Source organism: Panthera onca, chromosome B1, assembly GCF_046562875.1.
Source record: "Panthera onca isolate mPanOnc1 chromosome B1, mPanOnc1 haplotype 2, whole genome shotgun sequence".
Lineage (NCBI taxonomy): Eukaryota > Metazoa > Chordata > Mammalia > Carnivora > Felidae > Panthera > Panthera onca.
Window position 1 is genome coordinate 6889548 of NC_138342.1, and position 24315 is coordinate 6913862.

The 24315-nt window shown below is 44.7% G+C and overlaps 1 protein-coding gene across 4 annotated transcripts in view; it reads right to left on the reverse strand.

Annotated features, from left to right (window-relative positions):
• SLC2A9 (solute carrier family 2 member 9) overlaps positions 1-24315 on the reverse strand; it is a 254275-nt gene that overhangs the window by 144295 nt on the left and 85665 nt on the right. For all 4 annotated transcript variants that reach the window (XM_060655438.3, XM_060655440.3, XM_060655439.3 and 1 more), the window contains one exon: positions 12431-12576. In XM_060655438.3, coding sequence (XP_060511421.2) covers positions 12431-12576 — 146 coding nt within the window. The remainder of the gene's footprint in view (positions 1-12430; positions 12577-24315) is intronic.

Here is a 24315-nt window from a genome sequence, read left to right on the forward strand (position 1 = left end):
CACATTTTTCACCCCTTTCTTAATCTCATGGGGAATTTTTCTGCCATGAGATCCTTTCTTTGTATTTTGTAGATCAGCGATAATTACTGTGATGAAATCATGATCATTTCATAACGCCAGGTGTGCATGGTATAACGGTGTAAGAATGAGCTATGTACTTACGCAAACGTGCAGCATTTACCCAGGCTGATCACAAACCGACCTCAGAATAACCGCAATTTGTTCGCCAAAAGAGACATAATGGGTTGCTTTCTCTTTATGCAACAAAACACAACTGGCAATGAGTGACAATAACAAAGTCACATCTACCTGAGGTAGAATTCATAACACTGTTCTAAGTAATTGTTCTGAATGTGAAATTAAAATGACAACTTATTTAGAAAACAATCACATTGAGAAAGTGGCATATTACAATCTCAGGAATGTTGGCAAATCTCTGTTCAAAGGAAAAAATGTATAAATAATAAAAAAAAAGCAGAAATTTATAAAACTGGAAAGCAGTAAAATCAATAACAGAGTTTAGTCTTTCAAATAACAAAATTAGAGGCAACGAGTTGGAAGTTTTGTTTTAAAAAAGACAGCAAAGTCCAATAAATCAAATTAGATCAAGTGAGAAGATATATAGACATACAGGACATTAAAACTTAGAGTTGTATACATATCTGCAGACGTATTTAAAAGTGTCAATGAGATATATAACTTTATTGAAAAGGCAGAAATTAACAAAATTGACCCAAGAAAAAATAGATTAGATTGTTAAAGAAGAAACTGATAAAGCTTCTTCAAAGAATTTCTTCCCGACAAGACTGGGTCGAGACTGTTTTACTAGTAAGTTCTTTTGATACCAACTAATGTTACAGAATCTGCTCTAGAAAGAGTGAAAGGTGAAAAGAGATAAAAAAAAAATGGGTTCAACATTAAAAGCTCCAGACAGATTTCATCTATTGACGTAAGTATACAAACACTAAACAAGATATGAGTGAATCAAATTTAACATGTAAAAATATTCCACAACAACCAAGGAAGACGTATCCCAGGAATGTATGTAGGGATGGTTTAAAATAAGACATTCTAATGTTATAACACATCTGATAATTGACTGGTAACACAAAAGCATCAATAGCTTAATAGAAATCAGGACATATTTTGCGCATTGCTGATCATCTACAAAAACCAAGATGGGACAGATAATTCCTAACGAGGATAAATAATATCCATTTCAAATTAATAAAAATTAATATACCCAGTAGTGAAACACAACAGGTGTTCCCAATAAATCAGGAAAAACAAAAATGCCTCCTCCAGTCAACACCGTGGCCAACGCAAGACATGGAGGTCAGTAAAGACATAAGAAGCATCACTGTTAGAAAAGAAGGGGCCAAACTGGCATTCGCTGCAGATGCTATCAATAAACGTCCATCTGAGTTGTCTAGGTAAGCAAACAAAGAAACAGAACTATGAGCAAGCAGCAGAGACTTCCAGATTACCACACACAATCAGGAGCTTTCCCATACTTTAACAACTAGTTAGAAACCATAATGGGAAAACCTCCGGTAGCAGCAACCTGCTACAAAATACCTAAGCAATTAATAAGAAAATTACTGTTTCTAGTTCTTAGGAATGCAACAGCAACAAAAACAACTGAGTGGTAGAAAGAAAACGTAAATGCAGAGGGAGGCACGCTTCTCAGCGGAAGTAATAAATTAGGGAAAACAGTCTCGACTGAGTCCAAATTCACGAATCGGTTTAACACAATTCCAATCAAAAGTTCGATTCCAGTGACATTTTTGTTTGTGCTGGGAAAGGAGGAAAGGTTCAGAGTTCCCACGGAGGAACACACGAGTGAATGTTTCTGACACAGTTTTGAAAACGAAGACTGGTGACGGCAGTATGAAATATACACTCAAGTGACAATAATGAAAAAAGCAGGGGTGTGCCCTCACCACAGAAATTCAAGAGGAACAAAGTGGACAGTCCAGAAGCAGAAACTCATGTGTATCACAAATGGAACGTGTGGGTAAGGCAACCCCAAAAATCAACAGGGGAAAGGTGGTCTGAATTAGTGAGTAGTTGAGGAAGAGTGGGAAGAGAGATGGGGAAATGCTACATTTAAATGCTTTACGCCATGTTCTGGAATAACTCAAAAGATTTTAAGAATTAAATGTAAAAACTGTTCCCATAAAACAACCCACAAATAAATACAGATGAATACTCATTGTACTTCTGAGAGGGGAAGAAATTTCTAAGCTAAAAACAAGTGGAAGAGAGGCGCCTGGGTGTCTCAGTTGGTTAAGCATCCGACTCTTGATTTTGGCTCAGGTCATGATCTCACGGTTCATGAGATCGAGCCCTGCACCAGGCTCCACAGTGTGGAAACTGCTTGGGATTCTCTCTCTCCCTCTCTCTCTGCCCCTCCCCCGTTCATGCTCTATCTCTCTCTGTCCCAAAAATAAATAAAAAACGTTGAAAAAAAAAAATTAAAAAAAAAAAAAAAAAAAAAAAGTTACTAACAGAATCCTTAACATCCCGGTAGCCGCGTAAGGAAGATGCGTGACTATATAGACCATTTACAGAAGAAACATTTGAAAACCAGCTTATTGTGGTAGGCTCAGCAAGGACCTCCTAAAAGGTATCCACAGTCTAATCCCAGAAACTGGAAGTAAGTTATGTGGCAAAAAAATAATTTTGTAGTTAAGGATCTCCAGATGGGAAGATTATCCTGGAACACTTGGGTGGGCCCTAAGTGCAATCCTTATAAGAGGGAGACACAGGGAAATTTGACCCTGGAAGACCCAGGAAGAAATGTGACCACAGAGAGCTTGGAGTGCAGACAGCCACACAGCTGGAAGAGGCAGGGGACAGAGTCTCCTCTAGGGCCCCTGGAGGAACACAGACCTTCTGACACCTTGATTTTGGCCCGATGAAACTGGTTTGGAATTACGGCCTCCGGGAATATGAGAGAACACATCTTAGCCTCTGTTGTGGTGATTTCTTATAGCACCAACAGGAAACTCAGGCACTTATGAAATATCTAATCTCACTAATAAACACAAAATCATACTATAATGTGATGCTATATTATTTCTCCTATAAAATACCAGAGTTATTTAAATGCTTGTGGATGACAAAGGTATAGGGACAGGTATGCTCTTGAACACTGCTGGTGGGAAAGAAAATGGAGCCAGCCCCTCAGGGGAAAGATTTGATAATATGCATGAAAGCCTTAAATAAATTTATATTCTTTGACCTACTGTTTCCATTTCTGGGGCACTAACCCACATAAATAATTAGAGAGCTGAATAATGATTTATGCAGAGGACTGTTCATCTCAAGTTTTCAAACTGCAGTGTTTCTTTAATAAACACCAGAACAATCCAGATGTCCAGAAAATAAAAGAACAATAAAACAGATGATCATAACTCATAAAACAAAATACTGTACAATTATTAATATTATCATGCCAAATAATTCCCATGACTTCTTCTCCACATAATGTTGCAAAATAATCAGCATATAAAAAGATATACACATGTAATGAACTAAATGCGTGTGTGGGGGCAAGATTATATGATTAAAACTAATGGAAAGAAAAATTAAAAATTAGAATGTTTATCCAGAAATGGTAAAGTATAGAAGCTTTAATGTTTTCATTTTCCAAATTCTTTCACATTATATACAATGGGTATGGATGCATCACGGTCATAAAAATCAAGCACATAAGTTAACAGAAAAGACTTAAAAGATTTATGTGGGGGCGGGGGTTTGGGGGAATTAGGTGACGGGGGTTAAGGAGCGCACCTGTCGTGGTGTCGTACAGAGGTGTTGAATCACTATGTTGCACACCCGAAACTAATATTACGGTGTAGGCTAACTAACTGGAATTTAAATACAAACTTTTTTACAAGGGAAAAAAGATTTATGAAAGAGCTGTCTGTTTCAATATTATTCACAGTTAAAAATCAAAAGGCAAACGTGTTCAATACCCGACAATGGCTTCCTAGACCCCTTTGTGATGGAACCCGATGATGCTAATGAAACGTTTATTTACACTTAACGAATGTGCTTGTAAAGAATCTTTAGTGATGCAGAGAAAGGTGGTAAGTGATTCTTTAAAAGCAGAACACAAAGCTAGGCACAGTAATCTCGACCGTGTAACAGATACATAGAAACATAGAAGGAAACGGACCAAAATACTAAAAGTACCATCCTCCCCTAACATGGCCGAATTTCAAGTGGCTTTACTTCCTTCTTGCTGTTTTTCAAATTTTCTGAGCTGAGCCCACAATATCTCTACAAAAGAACACAATGGATGTCAGTCGTGGGAGAAGTGTGTCCCCAGTAGAACAATGATGAGCCCTGAACTGGCACAGGTCTTCCCTGGCCTGGTAGCTCACCCACCACGGATGTTCCCCAGGTGGTCGAAACCTAGCATTTACGGCCCCAAGTTGTTCCCCTGTCTTCTCCCACTTCTGCCTACAATTTTCATGGAAGTGCCTTTCTTCTTCCTCACTGCAGGAGAAATAGCTAATTAATATGTTTGCAAAATATCCTTTGGAAGCATAAAATGTCACATAAATGTTCAACTCCCACATGTTTTACAATGCGTGTTTGATTAAATTCGCAGCACAAGTGTTAATTCCCACATTCACTTCCCCATCTGGCCTTCTGGCGACTGTGCTAAAAGTCCTCCCACTACTCCCTCCAACCTCTGCATTTCAAAGCAATTGTTTGCATGTAAATGCAGTCCTTCTCCTCTTACTTTTTTTTTCCTTTTCATAAGCTGAGTTGTCCTGTCTTTGAAGGTAACTGAGAAACAGGATGAACATAGAGAAAATGAGATTCTGACACTCAGTGAAATAACTGTGCGTCTCAGGTAGCCAGAATACCACCAATCCCCACTGAGATGAATGAAAAGTTCTGATCTGACATTCCTTCCTGTACCAGAAGCCCAATATCCATCTTCCTGGAGCATGGATTTGAAAATAAGGCATTCACCGAGTTAACAGCCTGTGGCCAGGTCCAAGATGCTGGAAAAATCCAATCTGATGGGAAAAGACAGTCCCTGGGCACCAATGGCACACCTGCTCAGCTGGCTCGGGGCCAGAAGGCGGGCCTGCGCACCTGTTGCTGAGGGAGCACCTGCCTGGGAATCCAGGTACCCGGGGGCCTCAAGTCAGCTCCACCTTCAAGTTGCTCTGTGATTTGGACGGTTCCTTTCAGTGACCTTGTCATCTTTGAAGCTGCATCTGTCAAGCTGCTTCTCCTCCGGGGCTCCCTATCTCAGCATCTGGTGCCCCACTTTACCCGGCTGACCTGCCACACACCAGGAGATATCCTGACTCCTCCCACCTCTAACAAGGCACGCCGCCATTCCCCATTGAGCGTGTCCACTTGTCCCCCGCCACTACTCGAAACCAAGCTCCTGTCTCCCCACCGGACCAGCGCAGTCTCTCCGGGTTTGGCTGGGATCCAATATGCTCTCCACGTGGCAGCCCAAGTCTTTCTTTTAAGTGTACATCTTGTCCTACTGCCACTGGTGGATGATGGCTCAGTGCTCCCGAATGAAGAGAAGCCTCCACAGGTGCCCACGCTCCTCATCAAGGTGTGTGAAAAGTGGCCCACGAGGCAGGATCCAGACCACAAATGGGAGGGTTTTTTTCAAGGTCAACTGGTTTCCAATATTTAAAAATCAAGAAGTAGGGGTACCTGGGTGGCTCAGTCCATTAAGCATCCAACTCTTGCTTTCTGCTCAGGTTATGATACGACAGTTCGTGAGATTGAGCCCCACATCTGGCTCTGCACTGGCAGTGCAAAAACTGCTTGGGATTCTCTCTCTCTCCCTCTCTCTGTGCCCCTCCCCTGCTCTCTCCCTCTCTCTCAAAATAAATAAGTAAAACTTTTTTAAAAAAAATCAAGAAATTTGACATGAAGATCTGGATTCTAACTTCTCTTGAAAATCAGAAAACTGATCGCCTGCAGCCCAGTATCTGTCACGGAAACAGTAGCAGCTGCTCTCACTGAACAAGGCATGTCCCCCCAGCCATCACAGGGCCACTGAAGCCCCTCATCTTGCCTGCCCTTCACTGTACTCACAGTGTGTGGCCCCCGCTTGCCTTTCCATGCCCCCACCCCTCTCCCTCTCAGTGCCCTAGTGCCCCTGGGGTTTTGCCTCTAGACAAATGACAGGGCCTTCACTCATACTGTGTCCTCTGCCTGAAACACTCTCCTCTGTCTGCCCCCACCCTCCTGGCCTGGGTAAATCCTACCAACCCTCAAGGCATGAGTTTAAATGTCACTTCTCACAGGACAACCAACCATTCCTGGCACCCGCTCTAGGATAGTGTCCTACCTTTCCCCCATCGTGCTGGTCATCTTCGGTTACCTGTCTTTCCTGTGAACTCCCCAAGGGCAAGGACTAGTCTGACCTCTGTACACAGCTACCAGGAACCAGTCCAACATGTGGCACAGAACAGCTGTCTAAAACACTCTCTGGATGAGTGAATAAACTTGCAAACCTCTGGATTTTGTGCACGCACACGTCTGCAAGACAGGATCTACTGGAGGGAAAAGAAGCCGAAGCCAACAGAAATAAAGCATGGGACGGGGACGTGTGCAGGGTGTCTGTTCTAGGGACGTGCTGCACAGTGTCACTGTTTGTCAGAGGAGCTCCCCAGAGGAAGGCGTGCTGGAGTGGAGCTCGAGGACCTGCAAGCATGCCTGCCACCAAGGGGGCCCCTGGCTCGTGGAGGTGGGTGACCTTCCCAGGGTCACACAGTCCATGCGGACCGTGGTCATCATAAAGGTGCAGAATATTCCCAGCTTGTGGACGTGCCCAAAGCTGCAGCTCCAGCATCCAGCTCAGTGTTCCAGAGTGTGCTGGACGGGTAAAGGAGTGAGCAAATGACAGGAGAAGACAGAGGTTCATGAAAGACCAAAGGGCCTGCTATGGATGGAATGTTGGTGTCCCCCAAAAAATCACATGTTGAAACTTCACCTCGAGGCAATGATGTTAGGAATGGAGCCTCTGGGAGGTGATCAGGTCATGAGGGTGGAGCCCTGTATGAGAAAGAGGATCTGTCTCCCCATTTGACGACACAGAGAGAAGGCGGCCGTCCACGAGGCAGGAAGTGGGCCCTCACCAGAACCTGCTCGCGCTGACATCCTGATCCCAGGCTTCCTGCCTCCAGAACTGCAAGGACTAAGTTCTCTCGTTCTTTTTTTATTTTTAATATAATCTATCGTCAAATTGGCTTACGTACAACACCCAGTGCTCATCCCAACAAGTGCCCTCCTCAATGCCCATCACCCATTTTCCCCTCTGCCCTGCTCCCCCCCAACACTCAGTTTGTTCACTGTATTTAAGAGTCTCTTGTGGTTTGCCTCCCTCCCTCTCTGTTTATAGCTATTTTTCCCCCTTCCCTTCTCCCATGGTCTTCTGGTAAGTTTCTCAAGTTCCACATATGAGTGAAGACATATGATATCTGTCTTTCTCTGACTGACTTATTTCACTTAGCATAATACCTTCCAGTACCATCCATGTTGCTGCAAATGGCATGATTTCATTCTTTCTCATTGCCAAGTAGTATTCCACTGTATACATATAAACTACATCTTTATCCATTCGTCAGTTGATGGATACTTAGGCTCTTTCCATAATTTGGCTATTGTTGAAAGCACTGCTATAAACACTGGGGTCCAAGTGCCCCTATGCATCAGCACTCCTGTATCCCTTGGGTAAATACCTAGTGGTGCTATTGCTGGGTCATTAGGGTAGATCTATTTTTAATTTTTTGAGGAACCTCCACACTGTTTTCCAGAGCGGCTGCACCAGTTTGCATTCCCAACAGTGCAAGAGGGTTCCCGTTTCTCCACATCCTCGCCAGCATCTACAGTTTCCTGATTTTTTCATTTTAGCCACTCTGACCGGTGTGAGGTGGTATCTCAGGGTGGCTTTGATTTGCATTTACCTGATGATGAGTGACGTTGAGCATTTTCTCATGTGTCTGTTGGCCATCTGGATGTCTTCTTTAGAGAAGTGTCTATTCATGTTTTCTGCCCATTTCTTCACTGGATTGTTTTTCGGGTATGGAGTTTGGTAAGTTCTTTATAGATTTTGAATACTAGTCCTTTATCTGATATGTCATTTGCAAATATCTTCTCCCATTCCATTGGTTGCCTTTTAGTTTTACTGATTGCTTCCTTTGCAGTGCAGAAGCTTTTTATCTTGATGAGGTCCCAAAAGCTCATTTTTGCTTTTAATTTCCTTGCCTTTGGAGATGTGATGAGTAAGAAATTGCTGTCGCTGAGGTCAAAGAGGTTGTTGTCTGCTTTCTCCTCTAGGTTTTTGATGGTTTTCTGTCTCACATTTAGGTCTTTCATACATTTTGAGTTTATTTTTGTGTACAGTTTAAGAAAGTGGTCTAGTTAACAGTGTTGGAAGTCCAAGCATCAGCAATCAGACAACAAAATGAAATAAAAAGCATCAAAACTGGCAAAGAAGAAATCAAACTTTCACTTTTCACAGACAACATGATACTCTACTTGGAAAACCTGAAAGATTCCACCAAAAGACTCCTAGAACTGATACATGAATTCAGCAAAGTCGCAGGGTACAAAATCAATACATAGAAATCAGCTGCATTTTTATACACCAATAATGAAGCAACAGAAAGACAAATAAAGAAACTGATCCCATTTACAGTTGCACCAAGAACCATAGAATACCTAGGAATAAACCTAACCAAAGATGTAAAAGATCTGTACACTGAAAACTGTAGAAAGCTTATGAAGGAAATTGAAGAAGACACAAAGAAATGGAAAAACATTCCATGCTCATGGATTGGAAGAATAAATATTGTTAAAATGTCAATACCACCCAAAGCAATCTACACATTCAACGCAAACCCAATCAAAATTGCACCGCCATTCTTCTCAAAGCTAGAACAAACAATCCTAAAATTTTTATGGAACCACAAAAGACCCCAAATAACCAAAGTAATATTGAAGAAAAAAACCAAAGCGGGAGGCATCACAATCCCAGACTTTAGCCTGTACTACAGAGCTGTAATCATCATGACAGCATGGTATTGGCAGAAAAACAGACACGTAGACCAATGGAATGGAATAGAGAACCCAGAATTGGACCCACAAACGCACGGCCCACTAATTTTTGACAAAGCAGGAAAGAGCATCCAATGGAAAAAAGACAGTCTCTTTAGCAAATGGTGCTGGGAGAACTGGACAGCGACATGCAGAAGAGTTCTCTTGCTCTCAAGCCGCCCAACCTCTGGTATTTGACAGCAACCTGAGCTGAGACGGGACCCCAGCCTGGTGGCAGAAAGGACCGGACACTGATTTACAAGAGAGGAGTCCAATAAGAAATTGGAATTCCCCCTGAAAGAGAAAAACTTAACCTCTACTGAAGCAGATGCTTATTTACTTTTTCACTCTGGGAGGACAACAGGTCTCTCTGTTGACTTTAAAATATGTTTTTATGGGGCACCTGGGTGGCTCAGTCGGTTGAGTGTCTGACTTTGGCTCAGGTCATGATCTCACGGCTCACGAGTTCAAGCCCTGTGTCGGGCTCTGTGCTGACAGCTCAGAGCCTGGAGCCTGCTGCCTGTGTCTCCCTCTCTCTCTGCCCCTCCCTCACTCATGTTCTGTCTCTCTCTGTCTCAAAAATAAATAAACATTAAAAAATAAATACATTTTTACATGTAAGAACAGAGGCTGTGATTGTTATAATATTTTTATTTTTGCCACACACATAACATTGACTTTCAGAATTTTAAAATATTTTGAAAACAAAAAGCAAAAGAGCCTCTCTAATGTGGGATCTCACTTTGGTAAGGAGATTGTTTCCCACCTGCTTGCACTAATTCTAGAAATCACCATGCGTGTGGCAACCACAAATATTAAGTGTGTGTTATTTCTGTTTTTGCAAAAGAGAAAAAAATCGTGGCCATAATAACCCCAAAGGGTTGATAATAAAAGATCGGAAGTAGATGCTTCGGAAGTGACCTCCATCAGGTGAAGTATAAAAAGTCACGTACGATGCTATGGAAATGTAGACGTCAAAATGCTGCAAATGGTCAACCTTATGTATATTTTACCACAATAAAAAGTGTTAGCAAACATTCAAAAACATTTTTTTAATGTTGTTATTTATTTTTGAGAAGAGAGACAGAGCACGAGCAGGGGACAGGCAGAGAGAGAGGAAGACACAGAATCTGAAGCAGGCTCCAGGCTCTGAACTGTCGGCACAGAGCCTGACGCAGGGCTCGTGAACTGCGAGCTCATGACCTGAGCTGAAGTCAGATGCTTAACCAACTGAGCTACACAGGTGCCCCCAAAAACATTTTTAAGGGATAAATGCCATCCAGCTCCCATAATCTTATCATAATCCTCAGCTTATAAAACCTTCCCTGAATGAGGCAGGGGCTGGCCCTCGGCTTCTTAAGGGTAAGGCATAAAGGGGCTGGTATTCTCCCAGGCTAAGCTCTTACTGTCTTATTGTGATTTAAAAAAAGAAACATATATTTGGTCTCCTGCCCACTTCTAGCACAGAGCTCCCAAAACCCTTAGGATTTCCTAAGAGATGAGAGTAATAAAGGTGTCTCAATAATCATAACAAACCTCTTTAAGCCACACCCGCATTTATGTTAACGAAGTGACTTTGGAAGGCACCTGAGGAAGGGGGCTGGGTAACCGTGGAGAAAACCAAGTGACCCGGAACTTCCAGGGAGGGGACGGGACAGAGACTGAGTTCAGTCGCCAATGGCCAATGATCTAATCAATCATTCCTTTGTAAGGAAGCCTCCACAAACCCCCCAAAGGATGGGGTTCCAAGAGCTTCAGGTGGGCGAACACAGATTCTGGGAGAGTGACGTCCCAGAGTGGGCAGGGAAACTCCATGCCCCTCCGTCTGCCTTCCCCTGCGTGTCTCCTTTCTCTGGCTGTTCTGAGTTGTACCCTTTTGTGAGAAACCCGTCATCTCGTGGGTCGATGGGTCCCTGTGTTCTGTGAGCTGTTCTAGCAAATTAACCCAACTCAAGGAGAAGGTCGTAGGAACCACTGATTCATGGCCAGTCGGTTGGAAGCACAGGGGACAACCTAGAGTTGCAACTGGCTTCTGAAGTGGGGACAGCCTCGTGGGACTGAGCCCCTACCCTGTGGGGTCTGACACTGCGTCCAGGTAGATGGTGTCAGAATTGCGTGGATTCACAGGACACCCGGCTGGTGTCAGAGAACTGCTTGATGCACGGAAAGAACGCGCACGTGAGAATCAGTGTCGGGATCTTGCTCCCGCTCCCAGGGGACCCAGCGTGTCCCTTCTTAGCTGTGTGAGACACGCCCCATACATGGGTCTGGAAGCAGACAGACCCAGGTTCCGGTTTCAGCCAGGAGTCAGGTCTGACCTCACCTCTCTCTGCTTCCACGTCCACGGCTGCAGAGGGGAGCCGCCCACAGAGCAGCCGTGAGGCTCGGGACGGCACAAACAACGAGCGCGCGAGACGTGCGCATTGTCATGAGCACTCCTATCGCTGGAGCAGGGGTGCCGCTCACGGGGCTGGTCAGCTGTGCTCCGCTCAAGCGCCAGACGTGGCAGGCGGCAGGCACCACCCCCATCACCCCGAGATTCACCTCCTCCCGACCCACCCCCCAACCTTCCGCTGTCTGCGGGGAGGCCACGCTCTCCCCCCTCATCCCGGCGGGACGCTCCGACAGCAAGTCATCCCCTTCCCCTCTACCCGGAGAGAGAGCCACAGCCTCCAGGCCTCTCTCTGGTCTCTGTAGGTCCTCCCCTCCCTCATCACCCTCCCTCCCCCCCCCCCCAACCCGGGCAAGGCTTTCCTTCCTGCCAAGGCCAGAAGGCAAGTCAGCTGTTGAACTGGGATTCAAAGTCAGGTCCTCCTGCTTCCCAAAACAGAAGACTGTGCAACTACATGTTTATGTAGGAAAGACAGAGTGAGGTAGAGCAGAGCAAAACATCTTGGAAAGATGCCCCAAATACAGTAAGTGAAAACAGCCAAGTTGCAGAACAATGCGTGTGGCATGGTTCCATTAAAACAAAAACAACAACAACTATATGTTTATATGAGTTTGTAGAAGCAAAGAAAAACGCCTAAATGAATACAAATTAGCTGCTGACAACAGTTATCGGGTGGGTGGATCTGAACATTCTGTTAAGGTTTGCATTTGTTATGTATTCTTTATGTTCTGGAAAAAAACAAAAAATCAAACGCAGTCGAAGGAACGCGATAACTGCCCTCCAGTGGTGAGTGAGAGGCCCGCATGCTCAGGAACGCCACGGACAAGCCTTTGGAGGAAGGGCTCACCTCCAACCACCCCTGGTCCCGGAAGGGATGTGGGAGCTGGGAGGGTGGCATCAAATGACAATAGACACGGCTGGCCGGCGAGCCGCACTTACCTTTCCCAGCAGCTCAGGCAGGCCCAGCAGCTGCCCCACGAACACGCCAACGCAGATGAAGATGGCGGTCACCTGCCCCAGAGAGCCACGGATCGCCTTGGGCGAGATCTCGTTCAGGTACATGGGGAGCGCGCTGAGGGCGATGCCTGTGAAGGAACAACGGCGGCTGTGAGAGGTCTGTCTTCTCTGAGGGAGGAGCACCCCGGTCAGCGAGAGGGCCGTCTCCCTCGAGGGACATGGGTCAGGGCGCCCCCTCTGCCGTGCCCTGACAAGAACAGTGCTGCAGCCACAACACTACCCCAAGCTTTCTGCACAAATCGCTAATGCTTTGACATGCCCTGTATCGTCTAATCCAGAAGGCATGGCTGAGAGGCAGATTTCGTAGAAGGGAAAACGGATGATGATGGTGGCGGTGGTGGTGGTGATAGTGAAGGTGGTGGTGGGGGTGGTGATGATGATGAGGGTGATGATGGGGTGGTGGTGGTAGTGACGGAAGTGGTAGCGGCGATCGTGGTGGCGATGGTGGTGGTGGTGATGGCAGTGGTGATGGTGGCGATAGTGGTGGAAGAGGCAGAAGTGGCGGAAGAGGTGGTGATGATGGTGATGGAGGTGGTAGTGGTCATGGTGGTGGTGGTGGTGGAAGAGGTGGTGGAGAAGGTAGTGATGGTGGCGAGGTGGTAATGATGGTAGAGGTGGTGGTGATGGCAGTGGTGGTGATAGTGAAGGTGGTGGTAGTGATGATGATGATGATGGTGATGATGGCGGTGGTGGAGATGGTGACAATGGCGGTGGTGGTGGTGGTGGTGATGATGATGAGGGTGATGATGGGGTGGTGGTGGTAGTGACGGAAGTGGTAGCGGCGATCGTGGTGGTGATGGTGGTGGTGGTGGTGATGGTGATGGCGGTGGTGATGGTGGCAATAGTGGTGGAAGAGGCAGAAGTGGCGGAAGAGGTGGTGATGATGGTGATGGAGGTGGTAGTGGTCATGGTGGTGGTGGTGGTGGAAGAGGTGGTGGAGAAGGTAGTGATGGTGGCGAGGTGGTGGTGATGGCGGTGGTGGTGATAGTGAAGGTGGTGGTGGTGGTGATGACGATGATGATGATGGTGGTGGTGGTGGTGGTGGTGACGGTGGTCGTGGTGATAGTGAAGGTGGTGGTAGTGATGATGATGATGATGGTGGTGATGATGGCGGTGGTGGAGATGGTGATGATGACGGTGATGGTGATGGTGGTGATGGTGACGGTGGTAGTAGTGGAAGAGGTGGTGATGGTGGAGAAGATGATGGTGCCGGTGGAAGAGGCGGTGGTGGTGGTGATGGTGATGGCGGTGGTGGAAGAGGTGGTGGTCATGGTGGTAACGATGGTAGAGGTGGTGGCGGCGGTGGTGGTGATAGTGAAGGTGGTGATGGGGGTGGTGATAATGATGAGGGTGATGATGGGGTGGTGGTGGTAGTGACGGAAGTGGTAGCGGCGATCGTGGTGGTGATGGTGGTGGTGATGGTGATGGCGGTGGTGATGGTGGTGATAGTGGTGGAAGAGGCAGAAGTGGCGGAAGAGGTGGTGATGATGGTGATGGAGGTGGTAGCGGTCATGGTGGTGGTGGTGGTGGAAGAGGTGGTGGAGAAGGTAGTGATGGTGGCAAGGTGGTAATGATGGTAGAGGTGGTGGTGATGGCGGTGGTGGTGATAGTGAAGGTGGTGGTGGTGGTGATGACGACGATGATGATGGTGGTGGTGGTGGTGGTGGTGGTGGTGATGGTGGTCGTGGTGATAGTGAAGGTGGTGGTAGTGATGATGATGATGATGGTGGTGATGATGGCGGTGGTGGTGATGGTGGTGGTGATGATGGTGACGGTGGTAGTAGTGGAAGAGGTGGTGATGGTGGAGAAGATGATGGTGCCGGTGGAAGAGGCGGTGGTGGTGGTGGTGGTGGTGATGGCAGTAGTGGCAAAAGAGGTGGTGATGATGGAGAAGGTGATGGCAGTGGTGGAAGAGGTGGTGGTCATGGTGGTAACGATGGTAGAGGTGGTGGTGGTGGTGGTGGTGGTGGTGGTGGTGGTGATAATGCCGATGGAGGAGGTGGTGACAGTGGTGGCGAGAGTGGCAGTGAGAGCGGAGGTAGTGGTAGCAGACGGTACTGGTGGTGTTTAGCAGCCAACACGCCTAGTGCTTACCAAGGAGCGGGATCCTTCTTATCTCTACATTTATTAACTTACCTATTTTTATAGTAACCCACTGAAGTAAATGTACTACTGTTATCCTTATTCTAAATATGAGGAAACTGAGGCACAAATGGAGTAACTTTCCCAAATCACCAAGTGATGGCCAGAGAGGCCCGAAGAGATTATTTTGCCCAACAAGTCAGGTCTCCGATTCTAGAACTTGAGCTTCTCCCACTAGCTGACCGTGTCTCTTTATGTAAGTCACGGGACTCAGGTAGGGTAGATACTATTATACCCATTTTACAACATTTTATAGAGTGCTTGTCAGTTTCAAGAAGCCCAGTTTTCCACCTGTACCTGGGCAAGGCTATTCTCAAATCCCTTTACAGGCCCACAAAGGTCTATAGACCTTATCGCAGGCTGACTCACGGCTCGTCTGGAGCACAGACGGCACACCCAGAGCCACACTGCCTCCCGGGGAGAATCCCTGTAACTTACGGGCCATGAGGCCTTGGCTGGGGGAGTTAGCATCTCTAGGCCTCGGCTTCCCTCTCTGCAAATGGGCTAAGAACTGAGCCTAACTGCACAGGGCGGCTGGGAGAGTTGGCGTCTGCTCACTGTGCAGTGCTCTACAAATCAGTGCCGACAACACTCATTCTTATTGCCTGACTTTTCACCACACTGTGAGGGCATCAAACATTTCTTTCCTGCCCTGGCCTCCCCATGCCTCTCGCACCTCCCGAAACACTCTAGGTACCAATCAACGTGCTTCAAGTTACGCTGAATTCACCCCAGTCGCTAGCCGTCAGAGAGACCCTTCCTTTAAAAAAAAAAAAAATTCGGGGCGCCTGGGTGGCTCAGTCAGTTAAGCGTCTGGCTCTTGATTTCAGCTCAGGTCATGATCTTGCAGTTGTGAGATCGAGCCCCGCATCGGGCTCCGTGATAAGCGTGGAGCCTGCTTGGAATTCTCTGTCTCTCTCTCTGGTCCTCACCTGCTCTCTCTCTGTCTCTTTCAAAATAAATTAAAAAAGAAAAAACATTAAAAAAAAAAATTAGGAGAGGGACTATGTGACCCAATTTATAAGCTGAGGATCTCTTTCACTGCATCTCAGCCCAGAACAACTTTTCCTGCCTCACCAGAAAGGCAAACATGCTTAAGGTACAAAGAGATGGGAATTATCTGCAAAGTCACAACATAAGCCAGATGCTGTTTGAATTTTTATCCAAAAACAGCTGAAACAGCTGGCCTCGTGGAAGCACTGGCTGGCCGGGGACCAGCTTGGCACCTTGCTGCCTGGGGTGGGGAGCACCACAGGGGGAGACACGTACAAGGACTCAAGTCCCAGAGCCCCGGCTTCCTCGCCAGGTGACCTTGATCAAGTCAATTAGCTTCTCCTAGCCTCGGCTTCCTGATCTATAAAATTAGGGTAATAATTGCTGTCTATTTCTGTTGCAGTGGCAATGAAATTATCACACATAAGGCTTCTGCCTCACGTGTGGTCACTTGACAGGCACTTAAAAAACTGTCAGTTTCCTTTCCCCGAAGCTCCTCCTCCCCGCTGGGGCTAATCACCTCTCAAAAAATGAATGAGGAAATGATAAAGCTGGTGGGAAAGAGGCGGCGAGGTGGCGGTGAAGGGCACGGAGCCACAGCTGGGACAGTAATTATACCCCCTTCACACAGGTGCTGTGCACAGGTGAGATGTATGTGAAATGCTTTGCAGGTGCCTGCATACAGTAAGCTGTCGATAAGTGGTGGCCGTTCTCCTCTCCCAGCTGTGAAATGACATGGCAAAATCCGATGCTGGTGGCTAAACCGGGGCCGAATGAGGAGGCAGTCTACATGAAAGCCACCACATGCCAGTTGGCTGGGGGACTGTCCCGGTTTTAGCACTGGAAGTCCTGCGACCCAGGCAAACCAGGGGGTAGGTCATCCGAGGCCCGTAGTGCTGCACCAGGCATCCCACACCCCTGAGTGGCCTCTCTCGACCCACGACCCCCATCTCTTGCCACTCTTCCTCCCCAGGGGCCCCCAGCCTTGGGGTTCGCTGAACCCCAGGCGCATACTGACTGTAGGATATTGGCCTTTGCTGCTCTGTTTATCTGGAACCTTGGTTGTCACAGCCCCATAAGCTGACCCCCACCTGTGCTTCCTGTCTTACCAAGCCCCCAGCAAAGTGACCTCATTTGGAAGTTGTTTGCAGATGTACTCAAGTTAAGAGGAGGTCATACCGGATAAGGGTGGGTCCTAAATTCAATCACTGGCATCCTTATAAGAGGTCATGTGAAGATACCGAGAAGGAGGCCATGTGAAGATGGGGACAGGGACAAGAGAGACGCTAGTCAGGGAAGGCCAAGGGGTGCAGAGCACAGAACAGATTCACCCTCAGAGCCTCGGGAAGGAACAAAGCCTGCCCGCACCTTGATGTTGGGCTTCTGGCCTCTGAACTCTAATAGCATGATCTCTATTGTTTGAGGCCCGCCCCCGGGAGACCAGCACACCTCCTCACTGAGGCCTTCCCTGGCCACCTGCTGGAACTGGCCCCTTCCCCAGCTCTTTGTCTCTGCATCCAGTCCTGGCTCCCCCGAGTGCTTAGTGCTTTCTGCATGTTTCTTGTTTGGTATTTACTCGACCGTCTGTTTCCTCACCCACAGCCACAGTGAAGCTCCCTGAGAGCACGGCACCTGCAGCACCAGCCCTGGGACAGACAGGGGCTTGATTAACATGTATTATGGGGGCCTGGGTGGCTCAGTCGGTTAAGGTCAGACTCTTGATTTCGGCTCAGGTCACGATCTTGCGGTATGTAGGTTCAAACCCCGCGTCAGGCTCTGCGCTGATGGTGCAGAGCCTGCTTGGGATCCTCTCTCTGTCTCTGCCTGTCTCTCTGCCTCTCTCTCAGTCTCTCTCTCTCTGCCCCTCCCCTACTCTCTCTCTCAAAATAAATAAATAAAAAAGAAACAAACCAGGTACTGAATGGGTTCCCGCCCACTACTGCTCTACTGTTATTTGTTTAATCCTGGCTCAGAAAGGCCAGGATCAGCAGATACCAGCGATCTGGAGTCGCGAACCCTGGCAGGCTGGTCCCTGGTTACAACTGTGGTCTATGGGAGCAGGCCCCCTGGTGGGCAGACAGCGAGCAGAGACTCCGAGAAGTGAGGAGAGGGCAGCATGTCTCGTATCTAAAACATCACAACAGTCCCAATGTACCGAGCCTGCTACACCTTCCAGAAGGCCTTCCCCTTCCTCAGGGTGCACGGTCCAATGGTGTGCAAGGAGCAGTCAGGGCACACGCCCTCACACAGGCGAGCTTAGCTCTCTGATTCCTCTCAGAGTCCAATTGGATTGTCAGCTCTTAGCCCCCAAAAAGCAGAAGGGACCTCGGAAAACATTTTCTAGGGAAATCAGAGATGCTGACAGAAATACTCTAGGGACACCTGGAAATGTACATTTTCCTACTGGGGTAAAGAAAAAGTTGAGTCCAGTCCAAAGTATTTACTGAATGTAGTAAGTCTTGACTTTTGAAAATCAAATTATGACATATACTTTTTAAAAAGTTTTTTCAATGTTTATTTATTTTTGAGAGAGAGAGAAAGCAGAGTGTGAGCAGGGGTGGGGAGGTGGCAGAGAGAGAGAGGGAGACACAGAACTCGAAGCAGGCTCCGGGCTCCAAGCTGTCAGCCCAGAGCCCGATGCGGGGCTTGAACTCACAAACCGCGAGATCATGACCCGAGCCGAAGTGGGACACTCAACCGACTGAGCCACCCAGGCGCCCCAAATTATGACATATTTCTAAATCGCGCAGATAATACACATGTAGTCTGACGAATCATCACAAAATGCGCACGCCTGTGCAACTCCCACCCAGGTCAAGAATCAACCTACACACACACACACACACACACACACACACACACACACACACACAAGAATCAACCTACAATACCAGCCCCCCGGAAGCCGCACCCTGTGCTTCCTCAGGACAACCATCCTCTCCCTTTTCCCCCAAGGTCACCACCAGCCTGATGCTGTCACCAAAGATGGATGTACACAGAATCACAGGGGAAGGGGATGTATTTCTCTGGTATTTCATCTCTTTTGTGTTTCTCACAGACGTGAAATGCATCCGTGCTGTAGCACACAGCTGTAATCTGTTCGTTTTTATTGCTGTGTCATATTCCAACGTGTGAGAGTATCACAATTCATCCACCTTCCCATTGAGGGACACTTCAGCGCTCTCCAGTTTGGGATTAACACTAACAGTGCCCCATAAACATGCTTACACAAGTGTGTAGATGCACATGTATGAAAATATATATATACGGCAACCGTAAGATATGTATGTTCAGTTTTGGCAGATAAATCCAGTTTCCCCAAATTATCACACCAATTTACACCTTTATAAGAGACGTATGAAATACTTTGCTCCACATTTTTGCCAATATTTGGCATTACTGGTCTTTTTAATTTTTAGCAATTGTGGTTTTAATGTGCATTTCCTTAATTACGAGTGAGATTTATTTTATTTATTTTAATTTCCAGTGTAGTTAACACACAGTGTTCTATGGGTTTCAGATGTACAATCTAGTGATTCGACACTTCCACACATCACCCAGTGCTCATCACAAGTGCCCTCCTTAGTCCCCATCACCTATTTCACCCATCCCCCCACCCCCCTCCCCTCTGGTGACATCAGTTTGTTCTCTATGTAGGTAAGAGTCTGTTTCTTGGTTTGTCTCTCTCTTTTCTTTTGCTTGTTTACTGTTTCTCAAATTCCACATACGAGTGAAATCACATGGTATTTGTCTTTCTCTGACTTATCTCACTTAGAATAGTAGTCTCTAGCTCCATCCACGTTGTTGCAAATGACAAGGCTTCATTCTTTTTGACGGCTGAGTAATATTCCATGACATCTCACATCTTTTTTACCCCATCATCTATCGACAGACACTTTGGGCTGCTTCCATAGTTTGGCCACTGTAAATAATGCTGCTATAAACATGGGGTGCATGTATCCCTTTGAATTAGGGTTTTTGTATTTTTGGGGTAAGTAGTGTGATTACTGGGTCATAGATTAGTTCTGTTTTTAACTTTTTGAGGAATACTAATGTAACTTGTGAAAATGCCTATTTTGTCTCTTAGCCATTTTTGTAAGAGATGTTCTGTCTTTTTATTATTGATTTGTAAGAGTTCTTAATGTATTCTGTGTATGAGCCCTTTGTCAATTTCATTCATTGCGAATATTTTCCTGCTCTCTGTGGTTTGTCCCTTCATTAATGGTGATTTTTTTGTATGAATAGAAAGAAGTCTTTAATTTTAATGTAGTTCAATTTATCAATTCTTTTACTTTAAACTAGTGCTGTTCTGTCCTGTTTAAGAAATCTTTCTGTGTCCTAAGATGATGAAAATATTATATGGTATGTTACCTTCTAGGATATTTATGGTTTTACCTCTCATCTTTAGAGCTATAATCTACCTGGGATTGATTGTGCTTATGAAGTCAAGGAGCGTTCAGGTTTCATTTGTAATGGCATTAAAATGTCAGGTGTCAATACAAATGCAGTTATTTGCCACCTTGGATGGCGCAATCTGGACTTTATCCCTAAGACAACTCCCCAGAGAGAAGCAGCAGCAGAAAAATACAGATAACAACTCTTGACCCATAAGCCTCTGTTCTGCAAAAACAGCTACGATGTACCAATAATAACTTAAGTTATACCTGTAGAAATTTCCTGACCATAGACATAAGCAAAAAGGGGTTCTTTCACGGTTGCTGGGATTATTACTTTCCTTCCCGGTTACCCCAGGAACTCATGTTTCCGGAAAGATGCAATACATAGAAACATTCCATTTAAAATAAATTTCACATAAAACATTCCAAGCATAAAAACACAGGTGCATATTAACATCTGCTCCCTTCTTGGAGTCTGCAGTCCCCGTCAGACTACCACTGGGGCCTGTTCCCATATAGCACAATCACAACTGAGTACCAGCCTGCCAGGGGCTGCAATTCCCAACCACTGGTGACCCCAACTGACCCGACATCATTTATTGAAAAGACGCTCTTCCCTTCAGCTCTCCAGCTACACCTTCACCATAGATAAGTGTCCATATATGTATGGCTCAGCTTCAGAAGTCTCATTTCTAGTCCACTGATGTATTTCTCTCTCTTTGCACCAATCTGCACTGTCTGAACCACTGTAACTTTCTAACCGTTGATGCCCCACAGATTAAGTTCTCCCATTTTTCTTTTTCTGGAAGATAATCTTGTGAATTCTCAGCACTTTGTATTCCCATGTACATTTTAGAAGCAGTCTGAAATTTCCATTTTACAAAACCTGCTTGGATTTGCTTGGGTTTATATCGAATCTATAGATCAGTATAGAGGGAACATCATTATAATGTTGTCTTCCAACTTGTGAATATGGAATACCCCCCATGTATGTGTCTAATTTCTTTCCATAATATTTTATAGATTTTTGTGTAGATAATAAGGAGATTAGAAATTGCACACTTCCCACTAGACTTATTCGTGGGTATTTGATGGTTTTTACAGCCTTTTAAATGGTATAGTTTATAAATTTCATTTTCTACATAAGAATACAATTGCTTTTAGTGTCTCGACCTTATGTATAGAAATAAAATTGCATTTAGTGTTACAAGTACACAAGTATGATGACTTTTTATCCAGAGACCCTGGTAGCCAAATCCACTCACTCATTCTAAAGTTTATTTATAGATTTAGATGTTTTATGCATTCATGACATCTGTGACAGATGACAGTTTTAGTTCATCTTTTCCAATCTTTATACCTTGTGTTAAAAAAAATTTTATTTGCCTCGTGGCATTAGCTAGGACCTCTCGTACTGTGTTGACTCAGAGTGGTGACAGCATGTATTTTGTGTTGCTCCTGAGCTCAGAGAAAAACCTATCAACATCTTAGTACTGAGTATGATGACTGCTGTAGGTCTGGGTAGACAGCCTTCATTAGTATAAGGAAATTTTCTTCTATTCCTCGTTGGTTAGAGTTGTTTTTACATTTTTTTTTTTTATACCATAAGTGGATACTGAACATTATCAACTGTTTTTTCTGCATATGTCAAAATCATCATATAATTTTGTCTTCAAATATATTCTGTAAATATGATGAATCACCCTGACTGATTCTAAAATGTTAATCCAATCTTCCACTGCTGGCATAACTCAGCTAGGTCTTGACCTATTATCTTTTTATGTTTTATGTTGTTTATCATTGAAATTGTTCGCTAAGTCTTTGCTTAGGATTTTTATATCTATGTTCCTTAATGATATTGGCCTGTAATTTTTTCCCTGTAGAGTTTTTATAAGGATATGCCATCCAGGATACACTCATCTTATCAAATGAGCTGGGAAATATCCCCCCCTGGAAATGTTTATACAGAATTGGTGTTGTTCTCTCTTAAGGAAGCTTTGAATCACCTTTGTTGGGAGGTTTTTAATTATATGTTCAACTTATTTAATAGAATAGGACTATTCAGATACTCTAATTCTTCTTACATCACTATTGGTTAAGATTTCTCTTTCTAGGCACTTGTACACTTTAAGTTTTCAAATATATCACATCACAATATATTCTTATCTCTCTAATGCTTCAGGAGCTGGCCATTTAAACCCTAATATTAGTTATTAATTCCTGCTCTTTTTATAAATAGTCTCACAAGGGTTTAGCAAAGTTATTAATCTTTTATAGAACTCACTTTGATCTTGCTGATGCACTCCAATGAAAATTCCCTTCCCAACTTCTTGAGACGGAAATTTAGATTACTGATTTTTAGCTTTTTGCATTTGAGGTTATAAATTTTACTCGAAGTATGGCTGTAGCTGTAGTCCACAAATTTTGAGATGTCTTGTGTAGTATTTTCATTATCATTTAATCCAAACTATTTTAAAATTTCCATTGTGATTTCTTTTTGTCCCTCTGGTTACTCAGAAGTACATGTTCATTACTTGGAGTGTATGTCACTTACATCTTAGTTTCCAAACCTGTGAATATTTTCTACTTATACTTTTGTAATTAGCTTCTAACTTAATTCTGTTGTGGTCAGAGAACATAGTCTAATATTAATCCTTTTAAATGTGTTGAGACTTGCTTTATGGCTCATCATATGGTTGATTTTTGTAAATGGCCCATGAAAGCTAAAAAGAAACGTGTGTTTAACAGTTCTAAAGTTTAATGTTAATATGTTAATTAACTCATATTTGTTAACTGTGTCATTCAAACATTCTAGCTACTACTGATGTTTCTGTCCACTCGTTTTATCCATGGCTGAGACAGTATTTCTCATTTCAGTTTGGCTAACTTTTAGCTTATACTCACTTTCAGTTTATACATTTTGATGCTTTTTATTAAGTGCATATCAAATTTAGAATTATTATATTCCTGACAAACTGAATGCTTCATCATCATGAAACCTCTCTCGTTGTCTTTAGTAATCTTTGTTGCCTTCAGATCTACTTAGACTCTTATCAGTACTGCCGAACCATATTTACGGGCTTGGGTTTGCCTGGGATTGCTTTTTCTATTATTTTATTTTCAATCTTCCTATGTCTTTACATCTAAGATACAAACAGCATATACACAGGTATTTGATTTATCCAGTGTAACCATTTTTATCTTTTTTTAAAAATTTTTTTTAATGTTTATTTTTGAGAGAGAGAGAGAGAGATAGAGACAGAGCATGAGCAGGGGAGGGGCAGAGCGAGAGGGGCAGACACTGAATTGGAAGCAGGTTCCAGGCTCCAAGCTGTCAGCACAGAGCCTGACACCGGGCTTGAACTCACAGACTGCGAGATCATGACCTGAGCCGAAGTCGGACGCTCAACCGACTGAGCCACCTAGGCGCCCCACCATTTTTATCTTTTAATTGGAGTACTGAGTCTATTTAGTGTTATTCTTGTGTTTAAATATAACATCTTACCATTTGCTGTTCTATATGGCACTCTCCTATATTCGGTTTTCTCTCCTCTCTTGCCTTCTTTAGGGTTAAGTATTTTTAAGTCATTTGATTGTTGTTATGTTATTTTCTCTTCTTCAAATTATTGCTCTAGAGGTCATTTCATGAATCTGTGTCTTAATGAAATCTAATATAAAGTAGTACATTTAGTATTTCCCAGACAATGCAAAGAATTTAATACACTCCAATTTCATGTACTGCCTTCCTGATTTATATGCTATTTTAGTTGTGTATTTTAATTTTTCTGTCTTCTTCTCTTCACACAGGCACACACACACAGACATGCACACACACAGAAACACACACAGACACACACACACACCCCTGTATGGTACCTGAACATCGTCAGGTAGCTGTTATCTGTACTGTACATGTGAGGAAAGGGATAGAGGGACAGAGAAGTCTGTCTGAGGTCACCCAGATGGTAGGTAGCAGGGCTGGGACCAGAATCCATCCTTCAGAACACCTCACATGCTCTCTGTCATGTTAAAATTTGACTCAAATCATAACATATGCTCTTACTTCACAATCTCCTATTGTCTGATGTTGTTTAATGAGTAAACGATATAGCTCCATGTGGCATGCGAGGTCCAGAAGTTTCAAGAGACCATGCAAGATAGTAGGTCTAAGGTGAGTACAAAAGGAGCCAAAGCAGATTTTTTTGTAGAGTTGGTAGAAACCTCAGCTACCAGAGTCCACACCTCCTTATTTTCTAGATGCCATTACTGGGGTCC